The sequence below is a fragment of the Bubalus kerabau genome, chromosome 10 (genome assembly GCF_029407905.1).
Source record: "Bubalus kerabau isolate K-KA32 ecotype Philippines breed swamp buffalo chromosome 10, PCC_UOA_SB_1v2, whole genome shotgun sequence".
In the NCBI taxonomy this organism is placed as follows: Eukaryota; Metazoa; Chordata; class Mammalia; order Artiodactyla; family Bovidae; genus Bubalus; species Bubalus kerabau.
In genome coordinates, this window is record NC_073633.1 from 91354894 (window position 1) to 91369648 (window position 14755).

Sequence of the window (14755 nt, forward strand, 5' to 3'; positions counted from 1 at the left end):
TTTTCAAACGCTTGGCAGCCACATGTGATTGGCGGCTATTACACTGGACAGCACAGATACAGAACATTCTGACTGTTGCACAGAGTTACAACAGACTGAATAAGGATATTGCTCTATCTACCTTGTGAATTCCCTTCTTTCTCTGGCATCCTACCTAGATATAACTACTCTGATTAATTTTGTATTTTTCATTTCTTCTTGGGGGGGGGACTTTATCACACACTTCCTTATACAATATATTATTTATTCTGCTTGTTTTTGAACTTTATGGGTGTTGTTCACTTGAACACATATAATATTCCACTGGATGGCTGTAACACACTCAATCAACACTTACTAATTATAATACCATTTGCAAGGCACTCTTCTAGGCAATGTGGATAAAATTATTGCAGAGAAAAGACAAAAATCCCTCCTCTTACAGAGTTTACATCTTCCAGATAACGGACATGTGCTTTTAATCTTATGTTTTTCCTTTAAATACTGTTCCAGTAAAACAAAGCTATAATAGAACAGCTGTGTTTAGCAAAAAGATACTTTATCATTTGTAACAGATATTAATATGGAAAAACAGATGCTGAGCAATGAGTTACTAAAGAAAACTAATAATAGGTATGATGTGTGTTTATGTCAACTAGAGTTTAACAAGTCTGGATCAGATTTTCAGCTGTCTTTTTAGAGGATTAATCTGCTTTCATTCTGGGTCTTTATCTGTTTGATTCCACAAAATATCCAGTTTTGAGACATCAAGGACTATAGATAGGTACTCTAGCAAATGGAAAACCAAAAGGAACACAGATTCAGTTTCCTAGCAAGGCCCTAAACAAGGGAACCATGAAGAAAGCAGCCAAGGGAAAAGTATTAGAGACCTTTGGGCTGATTTTCCTGACCACACTGAAAGTAAAGCCAACTTTTAATTCTGAGGGCCTGTTTTGAAGGACTATTTCTATAGATTAGAACACCGCTGGGAATACCATAGAAGTAAAAGGTGGCCAGAAAACGGCCTCTAGCATTCTAAGGAAAGGAATGGTACATAAGTCACATTACAGTGTTGGGCTGGCCACGTAATTACTCCCACATGTGTGGTGGCAAAGATGTACTCTCCCCCTGACCACAAAGTAAAAGTCATAATCTACTGTGAAATCTACGAAAATATGCTCTTCCCTCTTGATCACTGTGCTCCTCATTTCCCAAAGATATTTCCTATTTCCTTTTTTTGGGAAGACTGCATGGAATTCAACCCCAAGACTCACACCTGAGAAAAGCCACTGGTACCTGAGATACTGCTACTTACCAGCTCCGATGGGTAAGCCACTGCTATTGGAACGGATGGTCTTAGAATTCAATACTTTCTCTGAGGAAAAATATTCAGTAGGTAAGCACTGTTTACAGCCAGAGGCAGGAAAGTGACAAGACTCGGATAGGGACTTAATCTAGGAGATAATTGCTATCTCTCACACCAGACAACTAATTACTATTTTAGATATAAATATCAGAAGCCAAGCACCACTAGCAACTCTAACTATAATCACTATGTGAAGTAGCAATTCTCCACCTTAACTATTCTTTGGAATTAGCTGGGAAGCTTTAGAAAGTAGCAATGCCTAGGTCCCAATCCAGAGGTTCCGATCTAATTGGTCAGGACAATGGGATTTCTAAAAACTCCTCAAGGGATTCTAATGTGCAGCCAAAGTTGAGAACCATTGACCTAAAACAATGAACTTGTAGACCTTCAAACAGGCCTTTATAATTTAGTTTCTTTTTAAAGGTGCACTGAATGTTTCTCACAAAAGCATGATTACAGATAAACTAATTAGTGGACGACCAGAAGTAACAAATTCTATGTTAAGGGGGCAGAGCCCAAAGTTTTCATGAGATAGTAAGTGACAAAGCTCAGGAAATAACAATGTTCTGTCCCTCCCACCTGATCACTGTTAGATTACAAAAGTAGCTTCTTTTCTTTAGGACACTTTTGTTTGCAAGAGTGTGACCCTCAGTAACTTAGGTGTGGGTCAATCCTCTGTCAAAGCCATCCTAACCAACAAGTGGAACCCTTACCAACAATGAGAATGGTGTTCCAGCCTCGGCAAGACAGGTCTGGGACATGATGCAAAGATCCAAAGATGGGCCGAGGCCATGAAGTGCAGATATCTGAGCCGTGGGGTCTCTCCGTGGGGGTCATTGCCAAGCGACCATTACCGCCATTGCCCCAGGCAAAAATGTGATTATCTGTAAGAAATAAATAAATAGCAGAAAGTTGAACAGAACACTGGCTTCCCAACTCTTTTGGATTCCCCACCTTTATGCTCTAGAGCTAAAAAGATTTTTCGCCCGTTTATTCCGTTTATTTGCATAAAGCCTAAACACTTTCTGATGCCACCCAGATAAAAATGACCATCGCTTCTACACACTGCCATCCATTCATTCACTCATTCAACATTTTTGGTCATCCATTCAAGTATTTATTGGGTATCTACTTCATGACAAGCACTGCTTGAGGTGCTGGGAAGACAGCAGTGAACAAAACAAAGTCGCTGCCCTTGCAGAACTGACCTTCTAGTGGGGAGAGACTGATTAATTACTTTAGGTAGTATTAAGTGCTTTGAAGGAAGATCAACAATAAGGAAAAGTGGAAATAAACTATAACAGTGGAGTATCATTTCTTTAGATAGTGTAGTTAACCTGAGCAGACCTACTGAAGTGAGAGGGAACCAGGTCTATCCAGGGGAAGAGCTTTCCAGGCAGAGAAAACAGCTAAGTACAAAGCTCCGTGTAGGTAGGTGAGTATCACAAACAGAGAGCAAGAAGTCCTCTGCAGGTGGAGCAAAGTAAAGGAGTGGACAGTGGCTACAGCAGAGGTCAGGAGGTGACTGAGGTCTGGGTCATATGGGCCACTGCAATGACTTTAGTTTTTATTGTTTGAGATAGGAGACCAGTAAAGATACCTAAGAGTAGGTATTTAAAAGTATCCCCCAGGCTACCATGAGGAGAACGGACTGCAGGGGCCCAAGGGTGGAAGTACAGAGATCAGTTGTAGTCATGAACTGATGATGTAGTAGTGAAGTGGTTGGATTATTCAAAGATAATCTATAGAATTTGCTAATGGATGGAATGTGAGGTGTAGGACAGAAGTGTCATTTTCCGCAACAGGAAGGCTGCAGGAAGAACTGATTTGAACAAAAAATCAATTTGTTTTGGAACACAGTAAGTTTGTTTGAGATGCTCATTACCTCTTATCCAAATCAGGACACTTTTTAATGAAAAGGGGGTGCTATTAACGATTAAGCTCAGATAACAGGCATGAATCAGGACCAATCTGGGAAGACTGGGCTATAAATCCACCTTATCTTTAGACATTCTAAGTCAAGAGGCTGTTGAATTAGTGGGTCTGGGAGTCAGGGATGGTAATATAAAGCTATCAATGTACAAGGGAGGATTTAAGGTAATAACCTCACTCAGAAAATGGAAGGGATGGAAGGATTGAGCCCTGGACACTTTAAGCTTTAGAGCCGGACACTGCAATTAACAGCAGAGAACCTACCTGACTTCACTAATCTGTTTATATGTACATCTCCCCTACCCTACTAAACTATGAATTTCCTGAGGAGAGCAGCTTTCCAAGACTTTTTAAAAAAATTTAAGTATAGTTGATTTATAATATTTTATTAGTTTCAGATGTACAACTTAGTGACTCAAGAGTTTTATAGATTATATTCCACTTAAATTTACTATAAAATAATAGCTAAATGTTCCTATGCTATGCAATATATCCTTGGTGCTCATGTTTTATACATAGCAGTTTGTATTTCTTAATTCCATGCCCCTACATTGCTCTTCTCCACTTCTTCCTCCCCTCTGGTAACTACTAGTTTGTCCTCACTCTCTCTGTGAGTTTGCTTGTGTTATGTTATACTCATCCATTTGTTTTATTTTTGAATTCCACATGTAAGTGCTAATATACAGTGTCTTCCTTTGACTTATTCCACTAAACATAATACCCTCTAGGTCCATATACGTTGTTGTAAATGGCAGTATTTCATTCTTTTTAATGGCTGAGTAATATCCCATTCATTGTATATGTATATCATATCTTCTTTATCCAGTCGTCTTTTGGCGGACACTTGCTTCCATGTCTTGGCTATTGTAAATAGTGTTGCTATGAACACTGGGGTGCATGTATATTTTTGAATTACTCTTTTTCTTTTATTTGGAGATAAGCCTAGGCATGGAATTGCTGGATCACAGTTCTATTTTTACTGAAACTCACTTCCATATTCCCAGGGTCTAAAAGAGGATCTGGAGCATAGTACACACACAGTTGATGTCTGCCATGTGAGGTGATCAAGTACAGTTCAGAGAAGTAGAGGAACATACATCAATAGGTAATATGCCCAGTCACAGAATCTAATTCTAAAGTCATCATTCTGAAGTTTAACTTGAGAAGTACACAGATCTACTGAAGAAACATTCCCTCTCTAAGGCCCTATCAGAAAGTGCTACTGAATTTGCCACAGTATCTTTAATTCTCAATGACACCCTGATTCTGTCTATTTCTAACATTTCCAGTTATCTAGCATGAACTACGGAGAAGGCAATGGCACCCCACTCCAGTACTCTTGCCTGGAAAATCCCATGGACAGCGGAGCCTGGTAGGCTGCAGTCCATGTGGTCGCTAAGAGTTGGACACGACTAAGCGACCTCACTTTGACTTTTCTCTTTCATGCATTGGAGAAGGACATGGCAACCCACTCCAGTGTTCTTGCCTGGAGAATCCCAGGGATGGGGGAGCCTGGTGGCCTGCCGTCTATGGGGTCGCACAGAGTTGGACACGACTGAAGTTGACTTAGCAGCAGCAGCAGCATGAACTAATCAGTCTGTTCCCTAAAACCCCTTGTTTTGAGACAAACAACTCTGAAGGCTGGTTCACTTCCTTAAGTATTGTAACAGATCATTTGTCTGACACTATTGCTGGATCTCTCTTGTATAAATACCAGGCACAGACTGAAAGAAAACAAAGACATCTCTGAGCATGAGCAAAAACAACAACAAAAAAAGAGTCAACAGATAAGAAAATGAAACGTGTTTTGCTGTTCACTATTTACCAGAAAGAAGTGGCTACAAAAATCAAGGTGATACAGGAAGAGAGAAAAAAAGAAAGCAGAAGAAAGAGGAAAGGGAGTAAAGGGTAGCAGAAGTAACAGCAAGAAGATGCTGAGGAGAAGAAATAGCTGAAAGGAAAGAGAAGAAAATCCCATTAGACCAATTCAGAAAGTTGAGAGACACACGGTATACAGCCTTTTAAGTTTTAGCAATCCCTAAGGACATCACTGCAGTGCAGTGACCCCAGCCTAGCAGCAAGGTCAAATCATGATGTTCTCCTCTCTAGCCAGGTGGCACCAGTGGTAAAGAATCTGCCTGCCAATGCAGGAGACACAAGAGATAGGTTCGACTCCTGGGTCAGGAAGATCCCTGGAGTCAGGAAATGGCAACCCACTCCAGTATACTTGCCTGGAGAATCCCATGGACAGAGGAGCCTGGTGGGCTACAGTCTGGTGGGTCACAAAGAGTTGGACAAGACTGAGCACACAGGTGCACACACACATTCATCTCTCTAGCTACTCATCCAACATTTATTGGAACCAACATGGTGCTGGGCAAGGTGTAAGTATTTGATAATTCTTAAAACATTGTGCCAAAAAAGTAAAAGTAAAAAAAGTAGGAATTTAAGAGTACTAACTTGCCATTTCCTAGAAATCTAACCTTTTTACAACAAGCACTATCTTGGACACATGAATAGTTAATGAGGTTACACAAGCATAAAAACATGACCACCAATTTAACACAAATAAAAAAGTAAACATATGACCCAGCTATACATGACCAGCCCACCTCTTTCACACCCCAAAATTAAAATAGACCCATCTGTCCAGCAAGTTTGAAATAATGTGAACAGACTCACCATCAGTAGCAGCAATGGTAAACTCATCACCACAGGAGACTCTGATCACTTGTTTTCCACCTAAGGGTCCCCCCAGCAGGTTGATTCCTAGACGCTTCTTATAATTTCCAACGCCCAGCTGTCCACACTTGTTGCAGCCAAAGGTCAGCAGCCGGCCTCGCTCTGAGACAGAAGCAAAAATAAATAACCAGGTACAAATGGGTCATGAAACAGAGAAAAGGCAGACAATGCAGAGTCCTACAGACTAGCTTCTGGTTATTAAGAGTATACAAGTATAAACTGCCACATAAGCTCAGACCTAGGGCAGTTAGGAGAACTATGACCAATTAGATAGAGGGAATGACTCAATATTATATATTCTTTTAAAAAAATAATCGCATTTATTTATTTTTGGCTGGCTGGATCTTCATTGCTGCAATGGCTTTTTCTCTAGCTGTGGCGAGTGGGGGCTACTCTCTAGCTGCAGTGTGCAGGCTTCTCATCGCTGTGGCTTCTCTTGTGCAGCACAGCCTCTAGGGCGTGTAGGCTTCAACACCTACACACAACATCTGCAGCACAGCAGTTGCAGATCCCAGGCTCTAGATCACAGGCTCAGTAGCTGTGGTGCGCGGGCTTAGCTGCTCCGTGGCATGTGGGATCTTCCTAAACCAGGTATGGAACATGGGTCTCCTGCATTGGCAGGCAGAGTCTTCAGAACTGAGCCACCAGGGAAGCCCTATATACTCTATTTTAAAGGTAGAAAATGGGTACTATTTAACTTAGAAAACTTATAGATGGTGCTAATTAGAGACAGTATTTGCCAGAAATTACAGGTATGGCATTTTCCTTAAGAAATGTGTTGATTATACATTTGTAATGATTACCAACAAAACATTTACTTGAACGCCCAAGATGTTAACAAAATAATACTTGATGATGTCGGGAAATAAGGAGAATACATTTAGTTAAGAGCTACTACTTGATAAATAAAGAACCTGAAATTCTAAGGCCTGTGCACACAGTTGTAAATCAACTCACCATCAAGAGCAGCAGTGTGAGTCTTGCCTGGGGCGATTGTACGGATCTTATAAAAGGACAACTGTTTGGCCAAGGTAAAGGAGGTGGTGTAGGGAACTTCGTGGTATGCCTGGAACAAGATAAGCAAAGACTCATGAGGTAAAAAATGGAGGGAAAATAGGCTGAAAATATTGTCAGGGTGACCAAAAGGACTTTCAAGCAAATCATGTTATTAAGAAGGTACCAGGTAACTTTTCATCTCCAACAGAATAAAAAAAGAAATAAGTTCAATATGTAATCAGAGAATTCAGTATGAGACTGGACTTTCTGACAACGGAAGTTTTAAATTCCTAAATTAGGGTATGCAAAACATGAACTCTCCATCCCAGAAGGCATCTATATAAGGACAGAATCATTGACATTTGTCTTGGTTATACACTGTGCATAGCTAAAAAAAGGAGGGCAAGGAATTAAAGAATCTTGAAGACTCTCTAGCCTATTAAGCTATCACTTTACTGTGACCTAATTTTACCTACAAAGTTCTCAACCTGTTAAAACCCACATCCCCTTAGATTAGCATAAAAATAAATCTTGTCATGTAAGTTTAACATTTCACAATACAATGCAATAACAAAACCCAAATCAAGTAATGTTAATTCTGAATATCTTTTCAAACTACATAGACACCCTCCCAAGACTTGCTCCAAATTTGTACTCTCCCATTTCACAATCACTACTTTAAAACACATTGCTTAAAATTAATTCCATTCTTTTCCACTGAGTCAGCAAACTTGTCTCTTAATACGATTCTTTGGAAAAGGAAGAAAACTCATACTACCACAAAGAGAGGACTAGGGCTTAATATTAGAGGTGTATTTTATGACATGCTTGAAGGAAGTAATAGTAATTACATTTAATAAGCCTGTATAGGATCATGATTTGAAAGTAATCTTAAAAACTCTCCTGGGAGTTGATACATGGAAAAATGTTTCTTTTCATAATGTTAATTTTCTTGTGTTTATATTTCAGGGACAAGGTAGAATCTGAATTCCATCACTTGATTGTTTACAATCAACTAATTTATTGAGGTATAATGTACTGTACAATACTGTACAGCTTGATATATTTTTCTATAGGTATTATAAACATAAAAACTACCCAGATACAGGCCACTGCCACCATCCTAGGGTCTCTCCTATCTTTCCTGTTAATGCCTATACCCCTCCTCCCAGAAGTAACCACTATTTTGACTTCTGCCATAAGTTAATTTTGCCTTTAAACTTCAAACAATGGGCATCAGTGGGCTTTCTAGGTGGCACTAGTGGTAAAGAACCTGCCTGCCAATGCAGGAGATGTCAGAGATGTGGGTTTGATCCCTGAGTCAGGAAGATACCCTGGGGGAGGGCATGGCAATCCATTCCAGTATTCTTGCCTGAAGAAGCTCATGGACAGAGGAACCTGGTGGGCTACAGTCCATGGGGTTGCAAAGAGTCAGACACGATTAAAGAGATTTAGCATACACAAACTTCAAATAATGAGTATCATATAGTATGTACTCTTTTGTGGCTGGCTACCTTTGATGGACATAGTATCTGTGGAGATCCTCACTTTATTCTTAAGTGGTCACAAACCAATAATGGCATTTCCAAAGAAATTTCAACCTAGAGAGGTTCTGATGGTTTATTTAGGACACCAAATGGGGAACTCACTTCATGGTTGATGATTCCAGACATGCACTGATTCAGACCCAGTTTGTTGAACTCATTGAGTCCACAGGCTAACACTTTGCCTGACTGTGTCAGCAGAAAAGTCCCATCACAGCCACATTGAACCGCGACAATAATTAAGGCCTTGGGAACATCCACCTGCAAGAAAAAAACAAATTAGAAAAAAAAAAAAAATCTCCCCAACATAACTTGTATTAGGAAAAAATCCTCAAATTCTTTCAAAACTGTGATGTCTTGCATTTAGCAGAATGACTACAGGGAAGTTCTATTCTCGTCAGATTTGCCCAGCAGCTTAGAGGTTACTGTTTTCAATGAGGAGCCTAAGTTTTATAATAAAGAGGCAACTGCAGGTCGGCTAAACAGATAGCTTCTGTCAAAGTTTTAGCAACAGGTACTTAGTTATTACTTAGGAACACTTCTCAGAAAACACTGAGGAAGGAGAAGCTTCAATCTATTACTGATTTAGTCCTCTGAGATACAACATCCCATGATGGTTACAGAAGAACTCAGACCTGTGGAATCCCAGTCATACAATAAGTGAGGTGACCAAGGATTGAGGCAGCAGCCAAGATGTCTGAAGGCTCATATCCCTCTGCAGCTAACTAGACAGGGCTGGAGAATGGTGAGGGACATGATGGGTGTACCTGTGAAACCTGAAAACTCAAACCTTCTAACAATACTAGAACCTTTTCAGGTGAAGAGGAATAGCTTTGAATTCTACTCAGTGGGAATGGTCCCACAGATAAATTAGTTAATTTTAAAAATGTAAATAAACATCTTTAATAGTGAATAGTATAGCTGATTACAGTCAGCCGTCCCGTGGGTGAGCCTGCATCCCAGGGTGGGAACACGGCCATGCTCTCCCTCAGCTGGTTTCCACTCCCACGCCAGCTCTGGCAGTGCCCGCTTCCACAGTGCTGAGGAATTAGGTATTATGCTTCATACACTATGACCCCTAAATACAACTACTTCATCTCGTGTCCAGTTGTGGAAGGAGGAAGGGAAATGGCTGTGCCAGGTGAAAGGATAGCATATTGCTTTCTAGCATCTTTCCACGCAGGGTGTGTTTAGCTTGATGTGACTTTTTCACTGTACATGCTAATTTCAGTGCTCACTGATGAGCAAGCTGTGACTCGAGTGTCCATAGTGGCTACATCATTTCTCAACTTTTCATGATTTAGTCAGATGACAAGACCACAGAGTGCTAAATTAGGAATCCTGGATTGTCAATCTCCCAGATAGGGAATATTTCAGAAAGAAAACACCTTGATAGGAGGCGGCAGGGAAGGAGGACTTATTACTGAAGGCTGTGTGACCTAGACAGGCTAAGAAGCAGCTGCCTTTGATTTTACCTTTTGTGGTGTATAGTAATCCTCTTCTGAATCCAAACCCAGGCGTCCTGAGACACACATGAGAAAGAAAATCATTAATGTGAGGGCTCCTGTCCTAATGAAAACGTTCCATAAGATTCTCTTTTACTAAATTAACACTTAAATAGAGGCTACATGACATATTTAGAGGTGCATAAGCTTGAAGTCAGGCTGTGCCCCTGGGAATAAGTGGAGAGAGTCAAGGCAACACCTACCATATTCACCACAGCCCCAAGAGTAGACTTCTTTGTTTCGTGTCAAAACCACCACATGATTATCTCCACAGGAGACCTGCTCCACTGGATTGCTCAGGAAGAAGTCCAGCTGCATGGGTTCTAAGACTTCAGCACCAGCAACCTTGTCCACCCCCATGCAGCCATAATAGTCAGATCCAAAGGCATAGAGCTGACCTTCATCTGTGAGAGGAAGGAAAGCAGAACCCACTAAATGAATTACTTGTTTTGTCTAATGAGAAAGCTGGACAGGACTGGAACGAGGACGACCTCAGACACTGAGCTCATTCATATCAGATGACTGCAGCAGAGAAATCTGACAGACTGTCTATGAAGCCTAGAGTTCTTTGTATTTAGAGGGTCATGCATACTGTTATGTAACAGTTTTTTAAAAAATGGTGGGATGATCGTGTTAAAAAGGCTTAAAATTTTAAGCCTATTTTACAGAGAAAAAAGGAAGCACCAAGCAATCATAAAGTGAGTAATGGTAAGACCAAAACTAAATTTTAGCTCCTGACTCTTGATTTAGTGTTATCTACACCTGACTAGGTAATGAGGTTATTCCTCCCCAGCCCCACCAAATGGGACAGACAGTATGTTTCTCCCAGTCCCATCTCTTCTGTTACCCACCTGCTTTCTCCTTGCTCATCACTCCTGTAATGCTATATCAAGTTGGGCATGTTGCTATTAAAGTGTTTATTTGCTCACTGTCTTTGGTTCTTTGGAATCTTGTTTTTGTGTAAAATCCCAGCTAAAACTGCATAGAATTAAGTACAACAATCCACCTGAAATGCACCTGGGTGCTTTCTGCTGCTGGCTTACCTGTTACACAGACAGTGAAATCATCACCACATGACACCTGACGGATAGCTTTGCCTTGCAACTTTTCTACGTGCTTTGGCTGTCGGTAGGAGGCTTTGTCGCCGTGGCCCAGCTGACCATGGAGTTTAGTACCCCCTTGCATGTTCTGTGAAAGAAACAGGTCTTGTGAAGTTTTAAACTTTTCATGCGAAAGCAAATCTTTAACATCACTTCTTATCAAGAAAAACAGTAGGAAAAGAATCAGCTGATAATTAAGAAATGAAAACAAAACAAAAAGGTACTTAAAGGGCATTAAATCTTTTAATGACAGATAGTAAAAATCCCCTGCCAACAGATAAAGATTTTTAAAATATCTTATCAGGACTTAAAAGGACACATTCCCAATTCTGTCTTTTTCCTTCAAGTCTAAGGTAAACTAATTATGGGTGATGATGAAAACAATGTCTTTACATAGTTTAGCTTGATCTTTTCCTACAGGACAGACTCTTGGAAATCCTTACAGAAGTTTTTACAAATTTTGGTCACAGGGGGGTTTCCCTTGTTGCTCAGCTGGTAAAGAATCTGCCTGCAATGTGGGAGACCTGGGTTCGATCCCTAGGTTGGGAAGATCCTCTGGAGAAGGGAAAAACTACCCACCCCAGTATTCTGGCCTGGAGAATTTCATGGACTGTATAGTCCATGGGGTCGCAAAGAGTTGGACACAACAGCGTCTTTCAGTCCCTGAAATATGCGAGTCATAAGGACTCTGGCTGCATCAAAGAGGCTGCTAGAAGGCACTGACAATAGTCCTAAATGATTTCCCAGCAGTTTTAGAGAGGTGAGACATGCTTCCCATATAATAGCTCAACTGTAAGGCCTTCTATAAATGTTTTTTAAGGCACTAATTTCACTCTACCTCTAGAAGTACCCCCAGAAGCTAGTCTTCAAGTAAGAGGATTTTTGGAAATAACAGCAAGCTAAAACTCTGTAACAGAGGTCAAATCACTCATTCTTTCTCTCAACCAATAGTTGAGTGTCTACTCTGTCACATGCTGGGGATAAAGCCTGTCCTCTTGGGGAACTAATCTGAAACTACTGGAAAAAATAAGCTCCCTCCAGAAGGAGGAAGAGTGGGAAGAACTGAGGTTCTAAGACAGGTTGGGTAATGAAAAAGCAGCATGAAGTGAGCCTAAGAAGGCACAGCTGAAGAGACAGGAGGGAAGCCAAGAGAACATGCTCCCATGGAAGCCAAGGGAGGACAAGGCTTCCTGCAAGAAGGAAAAGTGACCAATATATTAATACAAGAGGTCAAGCAAGGACTCAAGGGCACCTATCTGTTTTGTTTTTATAATTCAGAGGTCATTTTGTCAACAGTAGTTTCAATTGACTGGCAGGTGAATAAGGAATGACTGGGAGATAAGAGAAGAGACAGCAAAAATATGCAGTACGTTCAAGGTGAGAGAGAAGGTAGAATCTACAGGGGAACAAAGGAAAATTCTACTCAAGATATATCATATTCAATCACTGATGGAGGTCTTAGAATTTTCCTGACATGGTACACTACTTCATTTATTTACAAAGCTACTTCACAGATATAAGTTGCTCTGAAATGCATGGTAATAGAACAGAGTAAACAAGTGACTTTCTAAAGTCACCCATCTGTAAATGAGAATCCAGTCTCCTGAGTCCGAGCCTTTTAGTTCTTTCTCTCCTTCTCTCGCTCTCTTTCATTCATTCATTCAAAAAACACTTAAAAGCGATCTAACATGTACCAGGCACTTGGGATACATCAGTGAACTAAACAGAAAAAATCCCTCCTCTCAAAAGAGCTTATTATGCTGCCACTTCTGCAGCACACACTCAACCAACAAAATTCTTATACATCCTGGGCCCAGTGAGGTGCACGTCATTGTTCTGAAGGATGTAGCTTTCACTTACCACCCAAGTGTATAGCTCCTTCTCCACTGTGACCACAGCAAAGTGGGTATTCCCTGCACACACCTGGCGGGCACTACAGCCACTCTTGATGACATCCAGTTTCTGGGGAGTGGATTTCCCACCACCCCAGACATAGACTTCACTTGTTCGGGATGTTACCACAGCAATGGGTGCTTCAGTCACAGTGCTTGACCTGCCAACAACCCCCAGAACAAAGGCACATTTAACATAAAAATTATATCAAAGAAAAATGCTTTCAGTCTGTTCCCTGAGTAGAACTGCCAATTATGGTATGAGAAAGTATGTTCTTTCTCGACAACTTACTCCAACCCTCTATCATGGCAGGCTTTGCAATTCTTGCCTCAGGGCTTCATCACAGCCCAGCCAGATCAGATACTAGTCTGATCCGTAACACCTACACTTTTCAACTTTTCAACATTCATCACGATAATGATGTCCACTTTGGCAAAAGGGTGAAATTACAGCTTTCTTTTCCTCTGAAATGACTATTTGATATTTAAATGGATGCTGGGCTTCTGAAAGGATGCCAAAGGCTTCTAACTGGGATCAAACAATGTCCAGACCCAAGAAAGACCGACCCCCCTGGTGGTAATTTAAGATATATTACTTTTTTCAAGAGTCTCCTGAGCATTACCTTGGTCTCTTTGTAGGTGCATTAAGCAGTGTGACTTTTTCCTCCATCTCTCTACCAAAAGAAAAGCAAAGATACATGAGAGAAATAATAGGTTCTATATTGCACCAGTGTCTCTTTAAAACCTTTCACAGACTTAATCTTCTGTAAACCATATGCCTCACACGATGCTATAATCCTTTTAGCAAAGTACTTCGATACAACTCAAACAGTTACACAGGCCTAGCATTAGACAATTCATTAACCACAATGAGGCCGGCAGTCTGGGGTCATTTGTTTTCTATCTCTGAGGAATGTTCTAGGCTGTACCACAGAGCCTTGAGAACTTCTTTCTGATGCACATTTTAGGAACCTGCTAACATCTCCATCTAGTCTCCATCTAGCCCAGTGACTCCCTAAACTCAACACTGCTGAAGATCAGCTCATTAACTTTCTCCCGATAAAGGTTTTCTTTCTGACTCTCTTCATTCTGTAACTGGCACCTTCAATCCTCTCAGTGATTTAGGCTTAAAACTTCAGCGATTTTGGATTCAGCTGTCTTCTTTTCTTCAATATTCAAATTCTACAGATTCTACTTGTACAGTGCCCTTTATCCTCACCTGTCCTTCCCAATCTCACCACCTTAACTCTGGGTAACTTTACTTCCCAACTGGGCCATTCAGTTCAGTTCAGTCATGTCCAGCTCTTTGCAACCCCATGGACTACAGCACGCTAGGCTTCCCTGTCCATCAGCAACTCCCGGAGCTTGCTTAAACTCATGTCCATTGAGTCAGTGAGGCCATCCAACCATCTTACCCTCTGTTATCCCTTTCTCCTCCTGCCTTCAATCTTTCAACCTTTCAATCCTTCAACCCCAGCATCAGGGTCTTTTCCAGTGAGTCAGTTCTTTGCATCAGGTGGCCAAAGTACTGGAGCTTCAGCTTCAGCATCAGTCCTTCTAAAGAATATTTAGAACTGATTTCCTGTAAGATTGACTGGTTTGATCTCCTTGCAATCCAAGGGACTCTCAAGAATCTTCTCCAACACCACAGTTCAAAAGCTGCAATTCTTCAGTGCTCAGCTTTCTTTATGGTCCAATT

The 14755-nt window shown here is 40.9% G+C and overlaps 1 protein-coding gene across 2 annotated transcripts in view; it reads right to left on the bottom strand.

Moving 5' to 3' along the window:
* Positions 1-14755, bottom strand: part of NEK9 (NIMA related kinase 9) — a 37527-nt gene that overhangs the window by 9971 nt on the left and 12801 nt on the right. For both annotated transcript variants that reach the window (XM_055538683.1, XM_055538684.1), the window contains 10 exons: positions 13680-13730; positions 13025-13217; positions 11108-11252; positions 10268-10468; positions 10035-10081; positions 8665-8820; positions 6977-7085; positions 5960-6121; positions 2059-2229; positions 1295-1354 (listed from right to left, as the gene is read on the bottom strand). In XM_055538683.1, the coding sequence (XP_055394658.1) occupies positions 1295-1354; positions 2059-2229; positions 5960-6121; positions 6977-7085; positions 8665-8820; positions 10035-10081; positions 10268-10468; positions 11108-11252; positions 13025-13217; positions 13680-13730 (1295 nt within the window). The remainder of the gene's footprint in view (positions 1-1294; positions 1355-2058; positions 2230-5959; positions 6122-6976; positions 7086-8664; positions 8821-10034; positions 10082-10267; positions 10469-11107; positions 11253-13024; positions 13218-13679; positions 13731-14755) is intronic.